Source organism: Aptenodytes patagonicus, chromosome Z (genome assembly GCF_965638725.1).
Source record: "Aptenodytes patagonicus chromosome Z, bAptPat1.pri.cur, whole genome shotgun sequence".
Taxonomy (NCBI): Eukaryota; Metazoa; Chordata; class Aves; order Sphenisciformes; family Spheniscidae; genus Aptenodytes; species Aptenodytes patagonicus.
The window spans coordinates 3,489,279-3,515,938 of record NC_134982.1 but is presented as its reverse complement, the minus strand read 5'-3'; the positions used below and the strand labels follow the sequence as shown (position 1 = coordinate 3,515,938).

General features: G+C 39.2%; 1 protein-coding gene across 5 annotated transcripts in view; it reads right to left on the bottom strand.

The window, feature by feature from the left end:
• The window catches only part of LOC143173220 (dymeclin), a 224,758-nt gene that overhangs the window by 52,471 nt on the left and 145,627 nt on the right, over positions 1-26,660 (bottom strand). For all 5 annotated transcript variants that reach the window (XM_076363416.1, XM_076363415.1, XM_076363414.1 and 2 more), the window contains one exon: positions 13,268-13,370. In XM_076363416.1, coding sequence (XP_076219531.1) covers positions 13,268-13,370 — 103 coding nt within the window. The remainder of the gene's footprint in view (positions 1-13,267; positions 13,371-26,660) is intronic.

Sequence of the window (26,660 nt, the reverse complement as noted above, 5' to 3'; positions counted from 1 at the left end):
TGAGGCCACTCGGCACTCCTCCCGTGGCTCAGCAGTGTAAGACTCCCGCTTTGCTCAAACAAGAAAAATCACTGCAAAGGTAAACCGAGTTAAATAAGACATTAAAAGAAAACCACCGAAAAACAAAATAAAACTGTAGATGCCCTCTTGACAATATTAGCCACGTTTAGTAATAATAATAATGATAATAATAACAATAATGGTGGTTGATTTAGCTGGTTGCTGTTCATACAGAAGGTGACAGTGTGCACGCAGAAAACTTTTCATGATGGTGCAGTATTCTTTGCATGTTGTAGCTCCTTAAATACTAGCAGTGCATGATAAAAAATGTCAGGTCCCAGACAACAGACACTCGATAAGGGATTACGGTACAAGATTCCCAAACTGTTGTGAGCAGGACTATGCTGCTTTACAGCCGTCATTTTACCCCAGAGCTGTGAAGATAAATCATGGAGAGTGCTTTTATTTCTTCTGATATATTAAGATATAGCAGCGTGGTTAGAAAAGTAATTCAGAAATACAACTCTCTATGAGACCGCTTGGCATACTTACTCTACTAATTCTTTCAGTGGTGTTAAACATTTTGAAAATTAAAGGGGATAGATGAACAAAGATGTGAGAAACCTATCATATGAAAAGGAAAAACTGCATTATTGATCTTTGAAGTGGTTTGCAGTCTAAAGGATCTATAGGTAAGCCCTTTTAAAATATAATAAGGTATAAGAAAGTGTTTTTATTTGTTTTCCTCTTACCTTACCACCTCTTCAAAACCAGTCACTGCCAGTAGTAGTATCATTTACTCTATTAAGATGGGCCTGAAAAACCACCATAACCAAATTTCAAGCACTGCTCTCGCAGGTTGAATAAAATGCAAATTGGAAGGAGATGAGAAACAGCCTTTTGAGAGCTGATAGCAGGCAAACCAAATAAATGGAGTAACTTTTAGATTAAATGTTGGGTTTACTACATTCCATCTTATTTTTCAAGTGCATTCCCCTGGACACTGCATCAATTCTGATAAACACAAAAGCTGATGACCACTGCTCCGCTTCCTGCCGAATGGTCTGGAAGCACACAGCAGACATAGCCTGAACGCCGACAAACGAACCTTTCACTGAGATTTGGAAAACCCAAAACTCACAGAAAAGAATTCTAGAAGCCTGTGTACACAGGTACCCGTTCCAAAATGAACTATAAGCAACAGGTGACATTTTTTCAAATGCTGAAGAAAAACACTCTTGATAGAAATATGGCAAAAACTACCTTATCCAAACAAAGGAAATCTGCGGAAATGAAGTCTCATCTATGTTGGGACAAAACTTAATTTTGTGTGGTCTGGTTCATAAAGTGCAGCAGTGATAGACATGGGCAAGATGAGAGATCACTGTGTTCGAAAGACAGAGAAACTCTTGTGTATATTGTGCATCCATCCTGGAGTCAGTCCAGGATCGTTCCTCACCAAAATCCCATAAGCAATTATGATTGTTTAGCTACAAATTAAGCTAAGTTTTCTAATGAATTCTAATTAACAGTCCACCACAAGGCAAGATGGCTAATTTATTGTGGGAAAATAATTCCGTATTTCAGAAAAATTCAGTGAAGCTTTTTCCCACGGGAATGTGACATGACTCTTCCTATGGTCTCGATTTATCAAAATCTAAAAGATTAGTGTGGGAATAAGAAAACTTGTCATTATTTGTTCAGGTTTATTTTTTTTTTCTCTGCATTGAGTAAGCATCTGATTTCTTTGCAAGTGCCACGGATAAGTAGCTTAAAGACCGGCCTTTAGGAACCGCAACATCCATTCTCTTTCCAGTTGATCTGGAGGGAAGAGATATACTTAAGATTTTGACTCCTATTGCAATGCAAAAATTAAATCTAACCTGTAATGTTACAACCCATCTTCTTTTCTCTCGAATAGGATGGTGGTTTTTTGTTATTAGTAAACAGTTTCTTTAAGGTCAAGAGTTTGGGTTAGCACGCACACAACTGCTGGAGTGGAACAGCCTCCGTACACGCTGTACCAGCTTGGCATCAAGAAAAAACGCAGCAGAAGACAGTGTCTGCGGAGGAGATGTCATACACTTGGGTAGCAGGCCACAGCTCACTCAGCTTGGGCTCCAGCCTAAATACGTGCAAGAGCAGTTCTGGAAAACCTCCACCACATTCCAGTAACATATCTGAAGGGCAATAAAAAACCCCATATCTTACTCGTCTCAACTTTGTTTCAGAGCGGCGTAGGCAATCACAGACATCTCCCAACAGCGTTGGGGATAAGAGTATGGCAGGATTAAATAACGGTAATATATTAGAGTCTTTTCTCGTTATGAATGTTTTAAAAGATACTTCCCTGAAATGGCTTTATGGTTGGTATGTCACTGGCAGAAAACAGATGTAGAATATGACTATCAGCTTTTTGTCTTCTTTTGTTTTTTACCTTCTTTCCCCTTTGAAAAACATTAGAAAATTTTATGTTGGTATAAATCAAGGGGGGGGGGGGGAGAGTATTTATTTATGTGTTAATCCAAAACCCCTCCTGCTGTTGCTTTAAAATTAAAGCTGCAGGGTTAAACCCTTAAAAGCCAGGCATCAGACTGAAAACACAGGCTTCCCTTTATCCCAATGTATATTTGTTAAGATACAATTTAATTACAAGTTCAGGTAACTACCATCACACAGAGTCCTTTAGTCATCATGTTTGTATCTAACTCATAGCACGTTAAGAATGGATACTTTTTGTCCAATTTCTGGTTTATTGTTCCTGTAATTAACCAGTTCTGTGGAAGAATTACTATTCACAAAAACCGATGTAGCGTATGACACGTGCAATGTATTCCTCTATCTTGCTCAGTTCCTAAACTACAAAGAAATGAGAAACTCAAGAGAAATCGCTGGTTACACGAAAAGGGAAACAGAAGTTTATCTTTCCAATTACGCCTGTGAACAACATTAGGGTGACTTTATAGAATTCAATAAACATGAAAAACAAAGATTCTTCTAAATTTCTGTTTCTTCTAAATACACTCTTCACGTGTTTTGATGGCTTTGCCACAAAGTTATTTCACAGAGAACAAGAATCCACCACTGTCAATAGGGATAAACAAAATTAAAATTCTCAATTCTACGTTTCTTTAATGCTGCTTTTCAGGCCAGGTGATGAGGAAATCGGTTTTCAGTAAGTGGCTTATTTTGCTCCATGTGATGTTTCTTAGGAGCAGCAGGAGAGGAACCAGCCCTGGCAGGGTACCTTTGGTTTTGAATTTCTGCCTATATCAATTATTGTCTTTCTCCAACCCTTTTTCTTTTTCACTTCCTACCAAGACCGTCTTTCAATCTTATTTGACTCACTCCCTTTAAAATATTCTCCTTTCCTTCATCCCCTCGTTTGGTCCCCTGGCCACCCACACTGCCAATCGACAGCAGTTAACTTGCATGACGTTACAGGCAATATTAACGACAGCCGTTAGCGGGAGAATTGCCCTCAGCGAGGGTGTGATGTGTGGTTCAGGGGGGTAGTAACTCTCCAAGAAGATAAATTGTAAGTTGACGGGACCGTCCTTCTGTAACTTGGACACAACTGGAATAAATGTGGCTCTGCATAGGTCAAAAATGGTCCCGTTTTAACTTCTCCACATTTCAATTCAGGCAGATTTCAGCAGCAATTTGACAGGTGAACAATTTCATGCAAGATTTTATCCACAGCCTGAAGCACACTATCTTCCTCTTACCATCTTTTTCAGAATCACTGTCTTGATTTACCTTCATTTCTCTTATTTTCTCTGGCTGTCTTTCCAATTCCAAATCATAGGTATCTGCAATGAAGGAATCTAAAGATCTCTGTTATGCTATTTTTTTTAATAACTATTTACTACCCTTCGATATAAATGGAAAGATTTTTTTTTAAACAACAACTAAAAGCGTTCCCAAGCCTCACTGGTTAGTCCATAAGTGTCCCTGTAAAATATGAAGAGAAGTTGGAACTAGAAGGTGCAACATCAAAAAGTTCTCATGTTTCACCAATACCTCATCTAGAAAAAGTAGCGTTAAAAGATTCTAATTTCAATTAAGTATTTAGTACCAAACAGCCTAAAAGGGTCTGAACAGACTTCCTTCTGCATCCGTTTCCTTTACTTTATATGGCTGCATGTTTAAAAAAAGAATTACTGAGATGTTTATAACATATGGTAACATACTTCTGGTTTTTAAGCACTACATTTTTCAATCAAAACCTTGCTTTAGGAACACGAAAAGTTTGTTTTACTACATTGTTGAAATACATAGCAGTTACAAAAATAAATCCTACTCTTTGGAGAGCTACTGCACTGGCTTTTTCTGTTTGTCTATGGAGGTTTGACAAAGCCCAACCATCCAGAGCAACCAACTTCTCCTGAAAAGCTCTGAACAACCCACTCGTGTGAAGGAGGCAGCAGGAAAAGTGCCTAAAGACCAAATCGGCAAAGAAAGATGCTTCGGAAGATCAGTACTGTTACTTTTTTCATCCAAGCACTTCTAAATTTGTGATTTGTCATTCATCAGTTTGAACTGAGCGAATGTTGGCTTACAAGGCAGTAATAAACAGTATTTACAGAGAGGCTTGTGAAGGCTTTCTCTTAATATATCGCATATTCTATCTACAGCTTGTGCTGTATCACACCTCAGGCCCTTCTAAAATCCCGGTATTGCATCAGGCTTCCAGCTCTCTCAAATGCAACACAAGTAGATGCACAGCAGAAAAATCAGCATACAAAATTCTACTGCTTAATCTGGGGAGGCGTGAAGGGACCCTGAGACAGTTCCCATCCGTTTCCGAAACAAGCTGTCACAAATACTTTAGCTTAATCATCTTCTCTTTTAAGGACACTCGTTTAAGTGGTCTTATCAAAAACGTGTCTTTTGAGTACAAAAATGCAAACAAGTGCCATCATTTATACCCTTTACTGCAAAACAATGACAATGCCCTAAACCTATATAACTACCGAAGGAGGAAAATAAGTAAAAAATTATGATGCTCATGTTTGGCTTTCTTCAAATGTGTGTAATGACCAAAATAACGGGCTTTTAAAAAGACTTTAGTAGGTGTTTGTATTGCTAATGTCAGAAGTTCTTCCCACTTCTTCCTATTTGTTCTCATGTCTCATGAATCTGAAGAATGAAAGATTTTCAATCAGATGATCATAAGATGCTGCTGCCACACTAAATGTTCTTTAAAAAAAAAAGATAGTAATTTTCACCCTTATTTTCCAAAATATTGAGAACTTCTAAGTGAAATAAGGCGTAATGCCATTTATATAACACGAATACGAGACACCAATGAGACTTTTGTGGAACTCCGGAATGATGAAAGAAGAACAACTTTTTGAAGAACATCATCTTGATGTTCTTCAACATATTTGTCCAAAAAACCTTCAACCACAAGCATATTATTAAAGACACGATAATGCAAAGACCAACTGCAAATAACTGTTAGTCCTTCATACTAACATATGGAAGTTTAAATAGACTGAACTTCACCAAGTTTATTTATCTTCACCGTATCTTTATCACGGAATTTTAGGATAATTTGTTCTTTCTGTTTAAGGATAATTTATGCAGCATTTTTTTCAGGAAAGTGTCCAATTCGTTTCAAGGAAAGAACTGATTAAGAATTCAGTGAGAACTGCAGAATTTGGCTATCACTCAATACAAAAGCTTGCTTTAGATTTGGGTTAGGTTGGTTATTTCAGTCTATTCTGAAATTGCTATTTTTTTATGATACAAAAATAGGGGGATTAGGTAGGAGTAATATTCTTTAAACTAAAATATAATTCATCCGAAGGAGGGTATGACTAATATTTAGAAAATGTATTTATAGGCCTCTCACTCAATACTGGAGTGGAGACAGGCATACCCAAGAACAACCTGATATTGCAGATGTCACTTCTGCTCATGAGCCATCAACTCAGAGTAATCAAAAAGAAGGTAATTTAGTGCAAAACAAAGCGATTCTCCTATTAAATGCAACTTCAATTGCTAGAATCCACATTCCATACAAAAATATTGTCTTGGTTTACCATATACTACCTTCAGTAAACAACATCCTAAAAAAATTTTCTTGTATAATCACATTTTAAGTTTCTCACAGTAGGCAACAAAAGGATCTAAAAATTCACATACAAAAATGAAGTGTATTGCAATGTAATGCAATCAAAAAATCTTACCGAGTTACTTAGTGACATAAAAAAATGGAAGAAAAGATAGACAAAAAGAGTATTGAAGAGATCTAGGCAGTGCTTTTGGTGAAAAGTAGGTGGCTTCTGCGTTTTGAAGAAACATCATGACAAAATAAACTACCTTAGCTTCCCGCCCCTCCAGTATTTGTCAAATATTTGACAATATTTGTCCATCTCAGTTAGGAGTCTTGATTTAATTTGGTAAAAATTTCCCATTCTGCCAATGGTGTATCCAATGCAACAGCTAAACAACTGGTACCCGTTTTGTACGTTGGGAGCAGTTACCACTAAGCAGTATTTTTACAGCCTACCAGCTAAACAACGTTAATTGCATCATACTAACTCTATTATGGCTGAGCAGTTTATTTGGAAGCGGGTTTAATTTCATTTCTGCATCATTACTAAAGTCATCAGATGATAGCAGGGAAGACTTCCTATTTCTTCATGATAGCACACATTTATAGGAAAACACTTATGTCTGGTGGCAGAGTTCTGCATTAAACCAGTTCTTTAGGTAATTAAAAAAATGAGGTAGAGCTGCAGCATATCTAATGTAATATTAGATGTGTAACCAGAGAACATATTACAGGGCCCCAAAACATCACAACATTTATTTACAGTTCAAATATTGTTCACATTGATAGTGAACAAAATGCTTGTTTGCTACATGCTGGGTAAGCTAAAACAGTTAACTTATTTGCACGGCATCCTTCGTAGAAACATGTCTGTGTCACAAGATGCCATAACCTTAACTGAAATACCGAACTATTACACGGAAGAACTCTGGTAGGGCCGTGAAAGGGACCGAACAGGATTTCTATGACAATGCAATGGCAGACAAATATCATGGACAAAAGATTTGAGTCTACAGCTGTTAATATTACGGATTTCTAGAACATGAATTTTGCTCTAGTTGTTTAGCAAGGCCGTGACTAAACTGCATATGCTGAAAATAGGGCTGACTTCAGTCTTTTGGATCTATAGTACTACCATCTTTCATCTACTGTAATGTAACTGAATCCAGAAAATTTCTAGATTTTAGATTTGTTTCATTATGTTTAAAAGACAGCTAATATTGCAGTTCATAGACCTTATTTTACCTACTCTTTAGCAATCCCAAATTTCTAAGATAAATATGGAGTCCTTACTTATAAAAGACAATTTCTTCCTAGGGAGTAAATGAAATAGGGGAACCTTTTAACATCACCCGTGTACAGGAGGGAGATTAGGTCGGTTCTCTGTTGGAGAAACTAAAATGAAGGACTATTTATGAAGTACTTGCAGCTTTGAATATAATCAACAGTAATAACAAGATACAAGTTACCAAAAAAATTCTTTTTGTTGAAACCACTTTTGTAATACTGCTTTTTAATAACCCTCATAATGGCCAAATTAGAAGGACCCCAACTGAAGTCATTGATCCCACATAAAACAAACATTGCTTTTTCTTCTTAGCTTTGTTTTACAAGCTACATTATTTCCAGATGACGCTTGAGGGGCCTACGAGTTTCAAGAATTAGATGCTTAAATAGACAGCTGCTTTCTATTTACCATATAAATCAAGGATAAATCAAAGAAGAATCTAAATATTGGACTTCATTTAGCCCATTACAGAGCACAAACTGAGAAGGAAAAGAAAAAAGAAATACAGAAATCTCATCACCCAAATGCAAAGTTTAATTCTCCTTATTAAGACGAGAGAAAAACTCATTGACATTCGCAGAATTCCAAGGCTCCATGTAACACTAGCTCCGCACAGCAGGTAAATTTAACTGGATTGGTAAGGAGCCAGGAAAAGTCAGCTCTGATCAGGAACTCTCCCCGTACCACCAGGCTTTGCTAATGCAGACTTTATACAGATACACATACACACGTAGCTCACTGCGTTCGTATTCTTTGCATTTTTCCCTTTGGATTGCCAACACGCCAACATTTCTACACCTTTAACACAGAAACAGCAGATTTTGGACAGGGGGTTAAAGGATGGCTCTTCTTATATTCACAAGAGTACATCTGTAAATATGAAAAGTCTAACACTACACTACATTGTTTCTATCGCTGACAAAATTCCTTCACCGTCGAAGTGCTGGTTAAGTGACAGCCCTATATATGAAATAATTGAAGATATCAGCACTAAGTGGGATTATTTTTAGAACTTTTCCTAACACGTTTAAGCTTCATCTGGGTAGAACAATGCATTTTTTAATAGCCAACATTTAGAAGGTAAAAAAAAAAAGTTAAACTGAAATGAATTTTAGAATTTTTCCTATGTGGCTAGTAATCATCTTACCTACACTATTTTCTGTTAATATTATTCCATCAAAGCAACCGAAGGCTGTCGGTAAAATCCCCATGGATGGCAGAGAGGAGAACTCCCAGCAGACAGCAGCGTGGGGTCCTCAGACCCGTGACCCCCACCCTGGGTGTTGAGTGATTCTCAAAATGTGCTCCAAGGAGTTTTCGTTTAACTGCTAAGCCTTCACGCCCACCACCAGTAAACAAGAGTTTGGGCTCCCACTGACATAAAATCCCTTGTCCCTGTGTTGCATTAGATGATGTTGAAATAAACTCAGAAACCAAATCAAAAGCTACGTATCCAAATACAGGCTCAAGTGATGATGCCTGCCAAACCTGCTGATTTTTATTTTCCTCAGTTTTTGCATTAAGCAATTTTTTTTTTTCTTACGTCAGCAAGAGACTTCTGAACCTCTGACATGAGCTTGCCAAAATTCAAAATGTACTTTCTTCTCCATCCCCTTCCTTCCTAGGAACAGTTAAGGAGAATCTCTCGTTACCAGCTCTAGTATAACAAGGATTGAAGTGCTCGAAAATCATACACAATGCTATGAAATCCTTCAAAAGCAACCGTTTGGGTAGATGGTAGCTCCAACAACAGGTCTGATGTGCTGCTTTCCCAGGGAAGTTAGCGTGCCTCCAGTTACGCTGCTAAGTATCTATGATTTAACGAATTACATTAGGCTGTAATGAAATTACAAAGAAAATCATTGATATGTTTACTTAAGTAATTTGTCTTGATTTGAACCGGAAGAAGCAAAATTCTCAATTATTTCATTACCGGTTTTCTTGTTTGTTAAAAATTTTGGAAAATGTGCTTTCATTGAATGTAAGAAAGCAATAAAAAAACCTAACTGGATTTTTCCCATTTCTTCAAGCCTGGAGATACTCACGGACAAGGATGACTTGACTGAAGTGTGGTATTTCGAAACAGGTCATTGCTACTATGAAAATAACGCTTAATAATAAAGCTTATTAAACAACTAGTAAACGAAGTAGGATGAGAATTGGTCTAACCAAGGATCCTGTCTCCGAAGCGACTGTTTGATGACGGGAACTGCTTCTCTCTTCCCCGCTGGCTTCTCCATCCTGCTCCTGAAACCGATCACGTTGACTACAGTTTATCAGGACAGGACCAGGAAACTGGTCTAGCATTAATAAATGAAACAACTTGCTCTTTTCTTTTTTTAAAGCCCAGAAAACCTCAACAACAACAATATAAAAGCCAGCCGGGTCAGTTCCTTATTCTAGTTCACAGCGAAATACCTGCAGCTTGTTGGTACACCAGAGACCTGATGGTAGTCCGCAGCAGATACTCACAAAAAGACCGTGAGAAACATAGTAAAGGAGGATCCCAGTATATTCTTACCACCATCAATAATCAGCAGCCTAGGGACTGTGTATTAGGTCAAAAACTTAGGTTTTTACAGTAATGAAAACAAAGTAGAGTACAAACAGTACTACTGCTTGAGCACTCGGAAATTAAGAGATACCCGTCTCTTAATCTCCATTTGCTCCCTTTGGGTGTATGCGTTATGGCACGGGCATACTGTGCCACAGCACCTCTCCATCATACGATGTCCACAACGGACAGGGCTGAATTCAAGATCACCGATGCTGCCTTTTTCCTTCCATATCCTTCCTAGCCCTAAGAAGGAACACACAGCATTTACCATAATTTGTTTTTTCGAAGTCTAGTACTCACAAATGAGTAGAAAGGCTCAAGACAAGACCATAAGGAACACCTAGAGTAATTTTATATATGATTTAACCCTTGTGACTGACCTAGGTACCATGCAGATTCACTTTTGGATTACACAACACTGTAAGAAAAAAAGTCAGTTTATAAATTAAATGAATTAAGCAAATTAAAAAAGAATTAAAATAATGAGAAACATTTTTAAAACACGTTTGACTAATCTGAATGAAACCTGTGAAGAGAATAGCCTACTAAGCAATCCTCCTCCTCTCTGGACATAAACCTGGGCGGAGCAGGCAATCTCAGAATCACCCCTTTCTTTAGCTCCACGCTGGGATACAGTGGTAGAACGGGCTTCAGGACTTCAGACACTTAAGTTATGGCAGTTCCTAGATTCTTTGCTATTCTTACAGACAACACAAACATGGGCTTTCAGAAGCAGAATATGCTGAAGTAAATGAAATCTGGCCTCAACTTTTATTTAATCAACTGCCTATGCCTCAGATTGAGCTGGAACACGAGCAATTTGGAGAAAAAAAACCCAAGCCATGCATAAAAGTATGCATTCTTCTTTCAAAATACAGGCCATGCACTTCAGTGATTTTACTCTCCCCCACAGCAATCCTTCCCACTGCTCTCCTTCTCCCCTCCCTCCCGACGTCATACCAACAATAAAAGGGAAGAAATTCAGTGAAGTATCTAAGTCTCTGGGCTGCACTCCAGGGTGCTTCCCCAGCCCTGCTCCATAAACTGCATTTCTCAGCTGTCTCCATCTGTAAGGGGATAACTATGTACAGCGAGCACCCTGGGTCTTTCCTTAGCTGCACTACATAGTTTGCATCCAGTAAGTTAAAAAGAAGTCCAAAATCTATAAAATAGTTTTCAAGCACCAAATTCATACACACACTGAAATATATACATATATATCTCCACATATATGTAAATATATGCCTATGTGTGTGTGCATATATATATTTATTTATATGTGCCCTTTTACAAACACGTGTGTATCACGCTGTTTTCTTTCCTCTGAACAGTGGGGATGGTAATTCGTTTGTCTAGGGAAGAAAATACAAGGGTCTCTTTTCATAAATCATAGAATGGTTTGGGTTGGAAGGGACCTTTAAAGGTCATCTAGTCCAACCCCCCTGCCATGGGCAGGGACATCTTCAACTAAATATCAATATCCTCCTTCTGACAACAGGCCACATACAACTGCAGTCCCTGCATTAGGAATATCAGTTAGCGTTAAAAATTTCAGCCCTATTCTCCAGGCATCTGAAGATGCTTGACAGTTATCTAACCAAGACCCCACAGTGTCTCAGAGGTTAGTTTCAAAATACACAGCCTTTAGCAGCAATTCCAGCTTATGGAGCCCCTGTGCCCATAAACCCCGTCCCAAGCACTCACTCCAACCCCTCTGGCTGTGATACTGCATATTACGCAGAACTATCTCATGATATGATATGATATACGACATGATATGGTATGATACGAAATATCTGAGGTATGAAAAGCCATCACCTCCACCAAAGCAGCCTCCCTTTGCCCTGAAAGCCAACTGAAGCACCGTAGGTCTCCAGGACAGCTCAATAAAGAGCCACGAGACCACGGGAGGAATTTGAACACGGAGCTGTGGAATTGCTTAAGCTGGAACCTGGCATGACACCGGGGTTAATCACCTCTGAGAAATACGGCCCCAAGAGCCTTATCAATCACAACACCCAGAAATGCTCAATGCATCCAAAATACTGCAGTCCTCACAACCGTGGAAGCCCCTCCACCACGAGCCCCTGTTGCTCGAGAAGCGAACCCGTGGGAAAGGGCCATCAAATCCTCTCCAAGGTGTCTGAAGTCTCGGGGACTTTCAGTTGTTCGTGACCATGCAGATGAAAGAGCTTTATTTGGCCCGTGTATCACCTTACCAGGCAAACAGAAGTGGGATCTCCTGGTCTTTAACCACAAACTAACTTGAGGAGGTTCTTGCTGAAATGTTTCGACTTCTAAAAATTAAAGGTCAGATCGCAACTTGTGGGACAGAAATCGAAAGTCCTAAAACCACAGGTGTCGTAAGGAGCTCCACATGAATTAGGGCATGGTAAGGCAGCAGGAATACACAGGAAAAACCTGCAAGTGATTCATTTGCCCTATATCCCCGCGTGTCTCTGAATAACGAAATGCCTCTAGTCTGGATGGTACGTGTCAGGAATAATAACTAAAAGATGCAGGTTAAGAAACCTGGTTAGTTAAATTAAATTTAAGTCATTAAACTATTATATCAAATTATCTTTTTAGGTACTTTTATACTTAATGTTAGAGTAATGTGATAGTAAAGTCTCAGACAGGCATGTCCTGGAACGCGTATTAACACTGAAAATAAAACAGTTGTTACATTTTCATCCTCAAAAATCCAGAGCAACTGATAAATCAACTTTTTTTTACACAGTATTGCAGTGAGAGTTCAAATGAGTACAAACCAAAGACACTTCAGTAGCACAAAGATATTATTCAAGTCCTTGGAAGATGTCTCCTTCTTGTACCGAAACTAGAGATTTTCCAGCAAGCCGTGCAATTAAATTACAAAATTGTTGCCTGTTTGTGGGTATTGGCTCAGTAAACTGAAGAGGACTGTATGGATCCGTGCGTTCAGAACGTAGCAATTTGCCCCAGGACTGCAGTCCTCCCCCGAAGGCTCACTGGGAATTGTTTCCGTCATTTGTAGGCATTTTAACATACTGTGGATGCCAAAGCCCTGTTCTTAAGAATAATGTTTTTAACTGTATGATTTAAATATCCTGAAATACAAATGGCTTGAGAATTGCAAGTTGACAGGGTACAGTAAGTCTCTTCGCTATGAATAGCCGCGGTTTTGTTTTGCCATTTGTAAGTGTAATTATTTTTTTTTTTTTAAAGACGTCTCAGACATGACATCATTCATACAGGTTCCTGTATTTTGGTGTTGGTGGTGGCTTAGCTGTCACACATTTTGATAAATCTTTGCAGATTTAGGGATGTACCACTTCTATTTTGAAGCACCTACTAAAACATTCAGTTCGATACTCACATAATCAGGAAGCGGAGAGTCATTTGAACCGAGGGAACCTCTTAAGGACTGCGTGGCTTGCTCCAGCACTTTGTTGTGTTTTTTAGACAACAAAGAAAATAAACTGGAGGGGGGGAAAAAAAAAAGGAAAAAGATATTAAAATAACTTCACAATAATGTCCTGAAATAGTTAAGACTATCCAGCCAGAAGAGATGTTTTATTATATACACAAACACGAATAAAGAGATTTTTAGAATGCAATACTCAATCATTACAGAATTTATTTATTTATTAGTTTAACATCTGGCTAAGCAACAGAATTTGAATTAGAAATAGTCTGTACAATAAACGATGTGAAGAACATCGTATGTTCATAAAAGTCAAACTGTAACAGAAGGAATGATATACATGCAATTTTAGTTCATAACCAGTATGTGTTCACCAAAAGGCAATTTTTAAGTGCAGCACCTGATGCAATATATTGCAATACATCCTTAAGCATCTTGTATATTATTCATTCCAATAACCTATTTATTTAGTACAGGAAAAATCCAAGTATATGACAGAAGCTTTGGGTATTTGGAGGCCGAGTTTTTGCATTTTACTGGTATATGTTGTTTTCAAATTTATTTTAGCTTAAGTCAAGGAATAAAGCATTACCTTAGCTTTATAAATGATCTGTGAAATCAGAGGTCCATATACATACAGAGAAATAAACATTTTTTACATGCATTTTGGAAAAAAGCGTGGCAATTACACTCAGAGGATGGTGCAGTCTGATACATAAGGAGAATGTAACTTGGGTGCAAAGGTGGAAGGAGGGATGAGGAGTAAGCAGAAGCAGCGGACAACGGCCACCAGCTAGTGCTCAGCAGCTTCAAGGAGTCAGATACTTCTGTAAAGCCGCTGGACGCTTCCAACATGGCTTTCAATTCACAGATAACCCGCTTTCCCTCCTCCCCGTATTGGTACAGGTCCTACGTTTTAAGGATTTCTCTATTTAAACACATTCTTCTGGCTTCTGTTTGGAGCAATACAGGACTCCTACCAGGCTTTCCTAGGATGACTGTGTTGATCCTTAGAGGGTAAAAAGGCTGCCTTGACAAATAAGCACTAACAAAGTTCACTAATGCCTGAGCATGTTGCTCTTGGAGTTGGTGACACTTGGGACAAGGAGCAGTGGCAGACTTCTTGTTCACCAGATCATTTAGAAAATATTAACTTTTTAATTACTAAATGGGTTTTAAGTGCTAAAATACTACCTCAGTGTTATATTCTAGATAGTCTCTATTTCTTGGAACTGGAGGACAGCTTCAGTGCTCGGAGGCATGTGCTTGGAAAGCTTTTCTACCTCAAGAAATGATGCATTTGAAGAAGTCCTCTTAATTTTTTTACTTAAAATAGATCATTGATATTGTATCCTTGACAGACGGTAGGAGCAGATTCCTCAGAGTATCAGTGCTTATCGCCTTGTGGCTAGTCAAGAGCCTCAGGAAAAGGCTTTTCCAACACTTACCACCACCACAAGGAATTAGTTACGCTTCTCAAGCCCAAATCTTACCTCTCGAGAGCCAACTCAATAAATTCCACCATTTCCCAAACACCTCTTCAGTCAGATATTTCTTAGAACAGATTAACAGCTTCCTTTTAAGGACAACCTTCGCCGCAGTTAAGGCATGTAATTAACCCGCATGAGAGCCCCTGGGTGGGTTGTACCATCCTCAAGGTTCAGCCAGAGTCTGCCAGCACGAGGAACGGGCTCGAGACGGCACGGCCAAAACCAGGGTCGGTACCGTGGCTGCCCGACTCCCGGTCCCACCACGACACTATTGCTGAGGTGGTGATAATCGCAACTGGACTGATACGGCAAGAACGTCGGATGAGATTACAAGACCTCCGTGGTGGTTACGAGGGTTGAGAACATTTGGTGTTTTCAGGATAACACAATATATCTGACGTCGTGAAAACTGCAATCTTATTTTTTCCTTTGTGCTATCCAACAGAGCCTCAACAAGACGTGTCACTCCTGGGACCAAATACCGACCTCTCACTATTTCACAGCTATTAGTTAAAACCACTAGAACATGCCCTGTTAAAAAGGGAAGAAGCAACACGGAAATAAGCTATATTAGTAGGCTTCCCACCTTCTTCCCCTCCCATAATCTGCTATTGTATTCACAGACTGAAATTTTTGGTCAAATCAAAATTTGGATTTGCAAACTGGTCCTTGGTCTGAAACAGCAGCACTACTTTTCGAATCATTAGTATTTTTGAAGGCACAGATTTCAGAGATACTGTCATCAGCACCATCTAGTGCTGCGGAGACAGAATAATCAGTTAAAACCAACCTGGTGATGCTTATGGGGGGTGCGTGTGCAGCAAGAACAGGTTAAATCTGGTGTCTGTCTGCTTCAGAAGATACAGGTAATTTCACAAAGAGGAAGAATTTGAAATAAAAAGGATTTCCAACTAGTAGGTTCCTCTCCAAAATACATAAAGCATTTTGGCCATAAAGGAAATTTAAACATAAACAAAGAAGTGGGATCAGGATTTTGAAAAGTGCATTTATTCAATACATGTGAAGAGGAAAATGCACATACATCGGTATTCTGCCTGGAATTGGAATAGCAAAGAGCAAATTTATTTTCTGTGACAGAAATGTAGAGAACTGGGAAAAAGAAGGAGAAAGGAAAAGGACGGAAGACTATTTCTTTATATCCTACTTTTGCTTCCTTAAATATTTTCCTTTTTTTTTTTTTTTTAATTAAGTGTAACGTAACTAAACTAGAGGGCTTGTTTATGGCATAAGCAAGCCCTTGGTGGCTGATTTCTATTTCCAAAGCAGCAGCGAGGGGGTAAGCTCTATTATACGTTGTCTTTGGCACCGGGGCTTCCCCTTGCAAAGTTTTGCTTTCCTGCCACAGCTCATCACCTTCTCACCCGTGCCGAGACACTTCTTTGTGGGACCGCTGCCCAGAACACCAATATTCAGGTTAAAAAAACCTCAACACAATTCTCTTCTTCATAAATCGGTTATCCTTCTCAAAGAACCATCCCTTACAGGAGCATGAGGGCAGGGACACGTAGGCAGGAATTTTTCATACTAAGAATAAAAACAGAGAGAACTGCACCCAGAGGAAATGCAAATTGCTCCACGGAAACACTACAACTAAACAGGAAAAATTAAAGCCAGATACTGCGATTAACTACCGAATTCGGAGCTTCGAAGGAAGTGGCGTTGCCTCCTGAAATGGTGTAAAACTTCACCACCAAGTAATTCACTTATTATGCCCCTATCTCTACCTCTGAAAACCACCTTGATAAATATCGCCTTCATTTTTCAAGTATCAGAACAGATTTAGTTACAATCCTCAAAAGCCATTTGCATGAAATTTAGCTCATAAAAATCTTTTATCATCGACAAACGTTGCCTTCTAAAGGAGACGCTTGATTTTGCGGCAGTCACATCTTCAGTGTCTGGAAGGTTTTGGGTTTTATTTTGATTTTTGAGGCATGAATAATGCAATTAAAAAAAGGCAACCATGTTTTACAAGGTTGTTCCCCTCCCCACAACAAGGTACCAATTCATGCAGAGGTGGAAATTAAGGCCGTCTCCCAAATTTCCCTCACGTGTCTTAGTCACACTCCTATTTTTGCCCCACTAAAAATCAAGTCGAGATCAAACTGAAAAATATATATACTATGTGGTCACGGAGGGCAGCCTGCACAGGTTGACAAGAATACAGAGTTTTCGACCAGAGTGCTTTTCCTCTTTCTTCCGTTCTTCTCCATCGACTGTCAGACAGACTATGGAGCTCGACAGCCCTTTGATCTCACCCACTATGGACATTTTATAACAATAACAAATTATGTTCGGAACTGTGTGTTAGCATGTCATGAGCTGCGGCGGGAAAGCAAATGGAAGTGTGTTAGCACCTCAGCCCAGCTCTCACTCACAGAAGTACTTACGGACAATGTTTAGCAAGCAAAATAATAGGCTGGAGTAACAGCAAGACGAAATAACAGCTGGCATCCATTACAGATCATCAAATCACACCAGGGATGAGCTCAACCAACGAGGAAGACTCAAGGCTGAACAGCTACCTCAAGGTCTTGTGTTTCTGATTTTTAGGAATTAAGAAAGCGTTGGTTTCCTGACTCCCTCTATACAGATGAAGTTTTTAATTTAACACAAGGCTGAACCCTCGATCAATAAAAAAATTATTACAGACTAAACAGTAATGGTTGCTTAAATACAAGTGATTTGATTATGTGTTATTTGCACACACAATAAAATTCAAGCCAGTAATATATGAACTTAACGTTTTCAAAAAGCCAATTCGACAAAGCCTGTGGATCCACCCCCTCCCCCCCCCAAAAAAAAGCCAATAAGGGGAACTCATTTAACAACTTTCTTCTTGGTCCACCAAAAATCACAAGCCAAAAATCACAAAAAAACCCAAAAAGCTTCTGCAAGTTCTGCAAAAAGTCTAATTTACAGCAGATTGAAAAAGCTTATAAAGTATATTTCTCACATATGAAAAATGAATGTATAAAATGAAACTTTTATAACTAAAAAATCAGGAAAAAAGATAAGGGAATTAAAATTAGCAATTGAAAGTAAATCCAAAGCTAGAATTTGCCAAAACCTGGAGCTTTCTGAAAGCTTCATATGATGCGAAGCAAAGGTACTAATGTACCTTATTTTAAGAAAATAAACAGGATGACCCAAGATAACGACATGCCAGTTAACCCTGAGCACAATAGTGGAACAGCGATCGTGAGACTCATTCAAAGGAGGATGTCACCAGCATAGAAAAACAGACCTTGTCAAGCACACTCAACGGGTTTTTTTTTTTTTCAATGAGACTAGAAGTAAGATAAAGCATGATAGTACCCCTGTTGTAACAGGCTTCTACACGTCATTTATATGACTTTGTTCCACGTGGGATTTTTTGCTTAATAAACTCAAATGATAAAAAGCAACATGACATGCATAACATGAACTGAAAATCAGACATCTGAACAGTTTGAAAAATCTTTAACTTTGAATCTTGAAATAAGTTTTCTCAATATGGCCAAACGGGAATATATTCTTGGCCCTTCGAAATGCCAACAGCTATTTAACATTTGCTACAGCTACTGAAATACTTTCAATGATATAAAGATGAAATATAAGATGGTGCAGATCATTGATATACATCAACGATAAAGAAATATTATGGTTAAACTTTGCAAACGGCACGTTCATTACAGGAGTGTCAAATAAAGAGGAAAAGACGTTTTTATTAATTTTTTCTTTATCTTTTAAGAAGTCAGACACAAAATAAACTTGTGATTTAACGCAGCCAAACTCGAATTTAGCAGCAAAGAATCCAAGCTGCTCCTCAAGTGTGAAGGATCTCACCCTGGGAGCGGCAACTAAAGACCACCAGACCAACAAACAGCTGCCCATCACGCAATAAAGCTGCTGAAAGAGTAACTGTCTTTGGTATTAACAAAAATACCCAGCAAAGTTTTGCTCTATGGCTCCCTGCCACTGGCATCCTGTGTGCAGATTTCACAATGATGGTTTCAAAATGCAAAGGTTCAGAGAAGAATCAGGATATTAATTATTAAACCAGAAAACACACCTCTCCATGAAACGTTCAAGAAAATTATTTAATGGATTTGAGAAAAGAAGAAAGGGAGATTTGACCACAATGCAAAAATATGCACATGAAGAAAAGTTTGTTAACAGAGGATCCTTCAAGCTATCGGAAGAAAAAAAAAAATACCAAATTTTAGTGAAACAGAAACTAAAGTACTGGTTGCATGGGCACAGCTCTCTCTTACAGGGGTGGTTGAAAGCAGGCATGAGGCGCAATAAATTCCTGTTTACACCGTCAGGGCTCCCATGAGGGGAAGCCCGGTGCATCTCTGCTGCTACACATTGGGAGCAGGAGGAGGTTGCACTTTGAACACAAACTCAAAGCCAGCTCATCAGCGTTGCACCACCGTCCTCGTGCTCTGGCAGTCCCCCTCCACTTGGTCCTTGAAGCTCTGCAAGTCACCAACGGCAGACAGAAAAGCTGGACTGGGACTCCTCCTAAACTGCATCCAGGTTTTATGCCAAAAGACAACAGGGAATTACAGAGAGCCTGCACTCAGGCTGAGCCCAGACACGGGAATGAGACAGACAGACAGACGTGGTCCTGGGGACAACCCTCGGCTTCAGGCTGCTCCTGGAGTCACCCCGCGTCGGGGAGGACGGGCATGCCTACGCACAGCATAGAGCGGCTCTAACGGGGAGGGTAGCTAACGGGTTGGGGCAGCAGTGGAAGTCTTTAAACCAAGACTGGATGTTTTCCTGAAAGCTACACTCTAGTTCAACCATAGAAATTTCAGCCCAGAACAAGGAATTAATTGCATCTTTGGTCTGTGTTATGTTGGAGGTCAGACTACACGATCAAAGTGGTCTCTTCTGGTCCTATATGCATTTAGGTAGTGGTCTACGTGACATACTGCGTCAAAAGAGATGGAAGGAACACTACTGTATAACTTCCATACATTTTAATTTCTTTTTTTTCCACGCTACATAATCTGATGAAAGATGCAGACAACCAATCCCCTTGAGACAACTCAATTCACTGTATTTGTGGGTTTTGTAGCATTAAAAAAGAATCTGGCAAGGGTAAAAACTGGCAAAGGCATCTCCAGAATTAAATTCTTTCATTAGTATGCTGGCGTATCAGCACCGTTACAGGCAAGAAGAGTAACACATCTGTCACTTGTGCCATCTTTTGTAATTAACAGGGCAATGGTTCAATAAAATACGCAATTTCATAAACCCTGAGGAAAATCTGAAGCGGTTTAGGTGTGTATTCAGACAGACGGGAAGTGACACTTGCTCGGCATACAGACAGGAAGATTTATGTCAGAGATTACCCCACTGATGGCTCAGGGTCACAACATGCCAGATGTCCCATGGCTCAGAAATGTCAGATCTCTACGTAAAACAAAACTAGGGAAGGTTTGAAAGACACACTGTGACAAAGGTGTGTTTCAGATGCAACATTTTAGATATTCTGGAAAGAAATAATCTGGACCAAAAGAAAAAAAAAAGAGAAAAAAGCTACAACTTTGGGCGGGAAAAACATGAACAAGCTTTGAAGCTGAAAAACCAAGAATCAGAGTGGGAGACAAACGGAGCACATTAGCAGAGGAAGGTCAGACGGAGCTGTATGGCAGAAAAAAAGGAATAAGGATTGAACTTCTCCCAATCCAAATCATTGGTGAGCTTCTCAAGGAGAAAAATTTTCAATTATCTGAATGTTTAAAAATATTCTATATGCACCGAGTACAGCATTACCTGAGGGCTAAAGTGCTGCTCAACATAATTTATTTGAAGCTTGGATATTCAGACGTTCTGAATCTTTTCTCCTCACTCTCCCAGTTCAGAAGTATACTGCAAATAAACTCTATCCCAGCTGAAACCAGGACACTGAATGGCACACAAACACAAAATACTATCTGGTAATGGAAAAAAACAGTTCCACAGATCAAAAAATTTGATGATGAATGTTCTCTAACAATTCAGCAATACTCCGTGCTGTTCCTTCTCTCTGCTCTCATATACGTGCCAAATGTACTATTGTTCTCAGTTTTAAAGAATTAAATATAAGCCCTAAACACCGAAACCATGTTATGTAAATACTCCTTAAACAATAGGATTTTACGATGCCTGTGTGAACACCACAAACATATTAGAAAAAAACCTCCTTTATACAGCAAGCTCTAAAAATACCTTCATTTTGAAACCTGACGTCTAAAAGTTAAAACCATACCTTAATTCCTGTATATGTAAGAAGCACTTCTTGGTTTTGACCTATTTTTTTAATGGATTGCAGCAAAAGAGAGCGCGCTACAGCACGAGAACTCTACTCATGTACTGGATAAGATGCCTGCACAGACATTTCCAAGCAGAGGGCCTGAATCGCCCATCTGCTTGAATAACGGTTCGCGTATGGTCACACGAGAGGTCACATCAAAACAAAAGCACCGTGCCGTTTCATACAAAACCCAATCATTGCTAGTCCTGTATGGGGGGACTGGTTGCAAGGAAGTGCAGTAGGGGCAGTTGACCAAGCCTTCCTGTGGGCGATGGAGAAATGATCTGTAAGCACTTACGGGAACAGGCCCTGGGAGATATCCACGTAGCATGAGTAAGTGCAGAAAAGTCACTAAGTCCCCAAATGCCCAGGTCTACTGAAGGGCCCTTGAGGGATTTTGCATTTGAATTATCCAAGCTGTAATGGCACATAAACAGAAATAACGAGAGAGAATAGCCATGGAGAACTCCAAGGGCTCTCCGGGGCAGTTGTCTCCACGGAGGGACACAGTTCTTGCTTACTTGAGCACAACTCTAATGCCTGGGAGACATTTGGGATCCCAGGAAAGAGAAGCTAACCAATTAAGATATCAAATTGCTAAGGAGAAAATAAGAACGTACTTTATATCCTTCTTCGTAATCTTGTAAAGAGAAGCGTGACATTAACTTCTGCTGAATAAAGCTTTGCTATATTTACCATTAGGTCCATCTGGCTTGTGGAGATGACGTGAAACCAAGAGACTTAGGGTGTGCAGTCTCCACAAAGGTCATGTATGCAAATAAAATGGTTTGCATGGGCATCACTGACGGACTTACTCACCAAAGAGTGTTTAAAGGATCAGGGAATGAAAAGGCCTTCTCCCAGGTAGCAAAAGGCCCATGTGAGGCTGGTATCGCCACGTTCTGACTTTGCTGGTTGGTGATCAGACTTTTTTTGACTTTTCTTGTCTAGTGCCTTCTCAAAAATGTAAGTTTGTGTCCCCTTGGAAACAGGTTGTGCGCTGCAGCTGCCTGCTATTTCAGGGCAAATGCCAAAGCATCACAAATTATTTTAATGCAACCAGGGTAAACAAATTATTTCTATCCCATCTTCTTGTTAAGCAGCAAGCATTAAAGACTGTTCGTTTAATTCTACAGTTCTAAACTTGATCATAATAAATGAAGTACTTCAAGATAACCTCAGTTCACGACAAAAGCTTCTCATTAATTTTAAAGAGCATTCTTTTATCTGCCACTGCTTACATATGAACAGAGATCTATAATTCATGTACTATAAAGACATTCCAAATTCTGTCTCCTAAAGAAGTTTTCTTATTAATAAAAGTAGAAAACCACACCGTCACCAGTGGCAAAACTATATAAGCAAATTCAGGAGCAACTTAGAACAATTAATGGAGGCTTTGCATTAACAAACAGGATTTCCTGTTAAAATGGAATTGAAAAGACAAAGAGACTAGAAAAAACATGGAAGCAAGGAATTTGATGTGGTGAGACAAAAGTAAATATTTACAAAAGTAAGCCGAGAGTTTAATTTGCAGAGAGCGGGAAATAGATTTTTCAACTGAAGGCATAAATTGTTAGGCAGCTCGTGGCCACCTTCCAACGAATGCTGGGAAATTGATGCTCCTATCGCTAGAGAAGTAAAAGGAACAGAAAGCAGTAAAATCCTTCCACTGTATCTCGGTACAGATAATTTCATTCCCCTTTTGTCTGGCACGCCAAATAACATCCTCGTAATTCCACTTAAAGGATAGAGTCAGGCAAGGATGAGGAGCACTACATAGCAACATCATCTTCCTAACTCCACGTCGTATTAAAGTATAAACTCAATAACCAGACTGCGATCTACTACAGATGTGCCCCCCCCTTGCAAATCTGCTGTATTTTTCTCTAACTGAGAGAGTGGCAAGCGGCAAACTAAATTCGGGAAGGCTTAAAGCTATGGGTGGAAATGTACGCAGTCCAGGATAAACAGAATACGTTTGCAAAGCTCAGACTAATTATAAGGTTTATTCTGAGCTAAATATCCCTGAATCTGCGTTAGGTGTCTCAAGGCATGAGTGTAATTCCTTTCAACGTTCCCTGTGTTTGTCCCGTTAATATTTTATAAGAATATTGAATGGGCAATAGGGTCCACAATATTTCCATGTCATCCACTTGCTCTTAATTCAATAGGGTAAGTGTTTCATAGCTGCTGAGAGAAGACATTTGTCTTGCATTAGGACAAAACTCTGTGGGTGAGAATCGGAGGAAATTGCTGGAGAAAGCAGCCTGAGCAAAACTCCCACCCAAAAACCCAAAGACAGACTCTGAACAATGAAACAACAACAAGAAAATTAAAAAGACATCACTGCCATGAAACCTAAGGTCCAAATCCTTATCCTTTGAGCAGTTTTTATTTGGTATGGTTTTGCTCAAACACGCTGGGTGTGTGTGTACATATGTATCCTTACGCATTTGGGTCATTGCTACACTTCTAAAGAGAATTGCCGTGCGTCTCTGTACTCACTCTGACAGGAAAGAATCTGGGTCCACGTTAGGAGTTAACAGACTCATTCCATATGCAGAAGATCACAGGGTATATGCATTGCTAACAGCCCTCTCTGGGCTAAGACTTAAGCCAAACACGAGTCTTGAACAGTGCTTCCGTCACCGAGAGTCCTCACCTCATTGCACATCACCCGCACCCCGTCCTTCCAGCAACCCCGCTCGGTGCGGGTTCGGCTTTTCAGTGCCCTGACATGGTTAAAATGAATCGTTCATTGCATTCTCCTTTGAACCTTCGAAATAATATCATGACTTTGACCTAACTTCATAAAACTGAGTTTCCATATTGAAGCAGTCAACAAGAAACAAGCTGCTAGGAGGACACATTATCGTGCTGTAGGCAGGTAACACTAGTTTTGTCGTAGGTCTTTGTTTCCTTTCCCCCCGTCTTTCTTCAAAGCCCTGTCCTAAAGGTCTCTCTGTCATTCTTGTTCCACAGGAACGAGTTTCATTGTTTTCCTCACGCACCGACCTTCTCTTTGGTCAGGCGTCCTTCCTGATCACGTCCTCCTCCCTCCACGGTGATCCTAGCAGTGTCCCACTAACGGTCACGGAAAGCCTCCACGTGCCCCTCCCTAATCACTAGTTAGTTTAATTACCCTATTGACACAAAACCTCTGAAATTTTAACAAACTGGAAACATCTTTTGGAGGAAATAAAGAAAATCAGTTGGACCTATCAAGACTCTACAGTAAAGCTATTGCTAAGGACCTTACAGAAATGACCAAAAATTCAAACCAGACATGGGTCTCACTGCTAAGATGTGCTCCCAAACATAATCTTGGATGCAAAGACTGTCTCTTGCATAACAATGAGGTCATTTCTAGACTTCTAAAACCCGGTAAGGAAAGAAAATTTGAAAGATAATGCATTTGTATCTGTAGATAACTTCCATAACTGTTCATAACGGGTAGTAACTAATTTTTTTCAAATCCAAATCCGTAAATACTTTGTATTTTCTTTGTTGAGTATTTGTGAACCACTGAGGAACTGTTATGAGTACCAAGGGATCTAAAAAAATCAGTAATTAAGGAAATGAATATTTTTTGTCTTCCGGACAGAGTTTAGATGGCATGTGTTCAGTGTGCCCTGAGGCCACACAGGGAATAAAGACGATGTAAAAAAACCAAAGCAGTGAATAATACTACATTCAGAACACAAAACAATGCATGATTACTTAATTAAAGATTGTGTTTTTGCCTTTGAAACAAAGATGCTGAATTAAAACTCCACAGACAACCTTAATCTATTATTTCCTAAACTTTGAGTGAAATTTCAGTGTTGATCAAGGCAATTTTTTTTTTTTTTAAGCAGTAAGTGTGTGAAACATAATATATTGACTTGAGTGTATTACAACCTTCTTCAGCAGAGTACCTCCACCCACGTTGTTTAGTGATTTTGGCTCTAAAAAAAAAAAAATCTAGTTTTAACTGTATTTCCAGGCATGAAAAAATTTATAGTTTGAGCTGCACTACTAAAAAGCTAACGTCAGAGCAGCAGTGTGTTCATTCCCCTACAATTTCACCAGACAGTCATTCAGAAGGATGCTCCTTCTTGGTACACAGACTGCAGTTCCCAAGGCATGGGTATTCAAACCAGCAAATACAGAATTTCTAGGCAATTTTCAAATTTTACTTCTGCATTCCTTTCTGAATAAATCACGTTGGACATGAAATACACTGAAAGGAATAGAGAAGAGAGCTTTCTATTAGAAGCGTACGGTACTTTATCATGAACTCAAAATTCACGCTACAATATTTGTTATAACATAAACGTACGCACATACGTACAGATACGCACAACTTCCTCCAAGAGAGGTACTTGTTGGAAATATTACTTCTGTCTGCAAATAGCACTGACATGCAGGTATACATGCTTCGAAAGAGACTGAAATGCTTCAAGATTTTCAGAAGCACACGAAGGCCCTACTACTTGAAAAAAGGAAAACTGCAAGAAAAATGCAGGATAATGTCAAATAACGGAATATATTAAATGCTTTTCAATACCAAGATTAAGTTTAATCTCTATTACTAAACATTTCCTGTGAAAGCATAATAACAATGTACTTTAAAAATAAATATCACAAGTAAAAATTGTCTACATCCTTCACTGTAATGTCAACATCAATCCCCTTTGTTGAATGTCTGTGGATTTATGTACCTAGATATAAACCTGCAAAATGCAGCCAGTCATAAATAAACCTTTGTCCAAAGGAAAATTCATGTCAAAATAGATACGAAATAAAAAATAGGTCTTTTCATCCTGAAAAATATCCGTGTCATCGAAACAAAACATTTATCAAGAACACTTTTCTTTTTTTTTTAAAAGGGATGTTAATATCCAGTCAGAATCCAACAGCAGCGGATGCTGAACGAAACAAGGGATAATGAAGCATTTCTAAGACTTCAATTCACTATGGAAAAAGCTACAGTTAACGATCCACACGGAGGTTAATTTGGCTTTAAGAAGCCCCAGCCTGCCCTTGCCCAGTTCAGCACAAGTGCTGCGCAACATCCTGGGAAGCCAGCCCACGGCATTTTCCTAATTCCTGTTATTCAACTTTTTTCTTTTCCTTCCTTTCCTTCTTAGTAGCTAGAGCCCCTCAACAGCACCCATGCCCATTCCTACGTATGTGTTAGAAATAACGACAGGGCTTTTCATCCGCTTCATTTTCCGTGCATCTTTATTATGAACAGTAAAGCTGCCCTTCCTAAAATTGCATCCTAAATTTGGAGAGTTCAGTGATTTTCTCCCCCTTGTTCGACGGCTGTGGAAAAAAAAGCCGGAAAAGGGAAAAACAACCTGTGCAAATACAGAGCAAGGACCCATACCAGTTACAAATGCAACTCCCAAGTATGGCATATACGTATCAAGAACATACCGTGGTCTTCAGCGTCTACAGAACATTTTTAGAAATATATTACAGACGGTGTAAACTACTTGTCATTGCAGGAAGATGGCAGTTACAGAACAAATCATCTGGAAGTCTTCAAGGA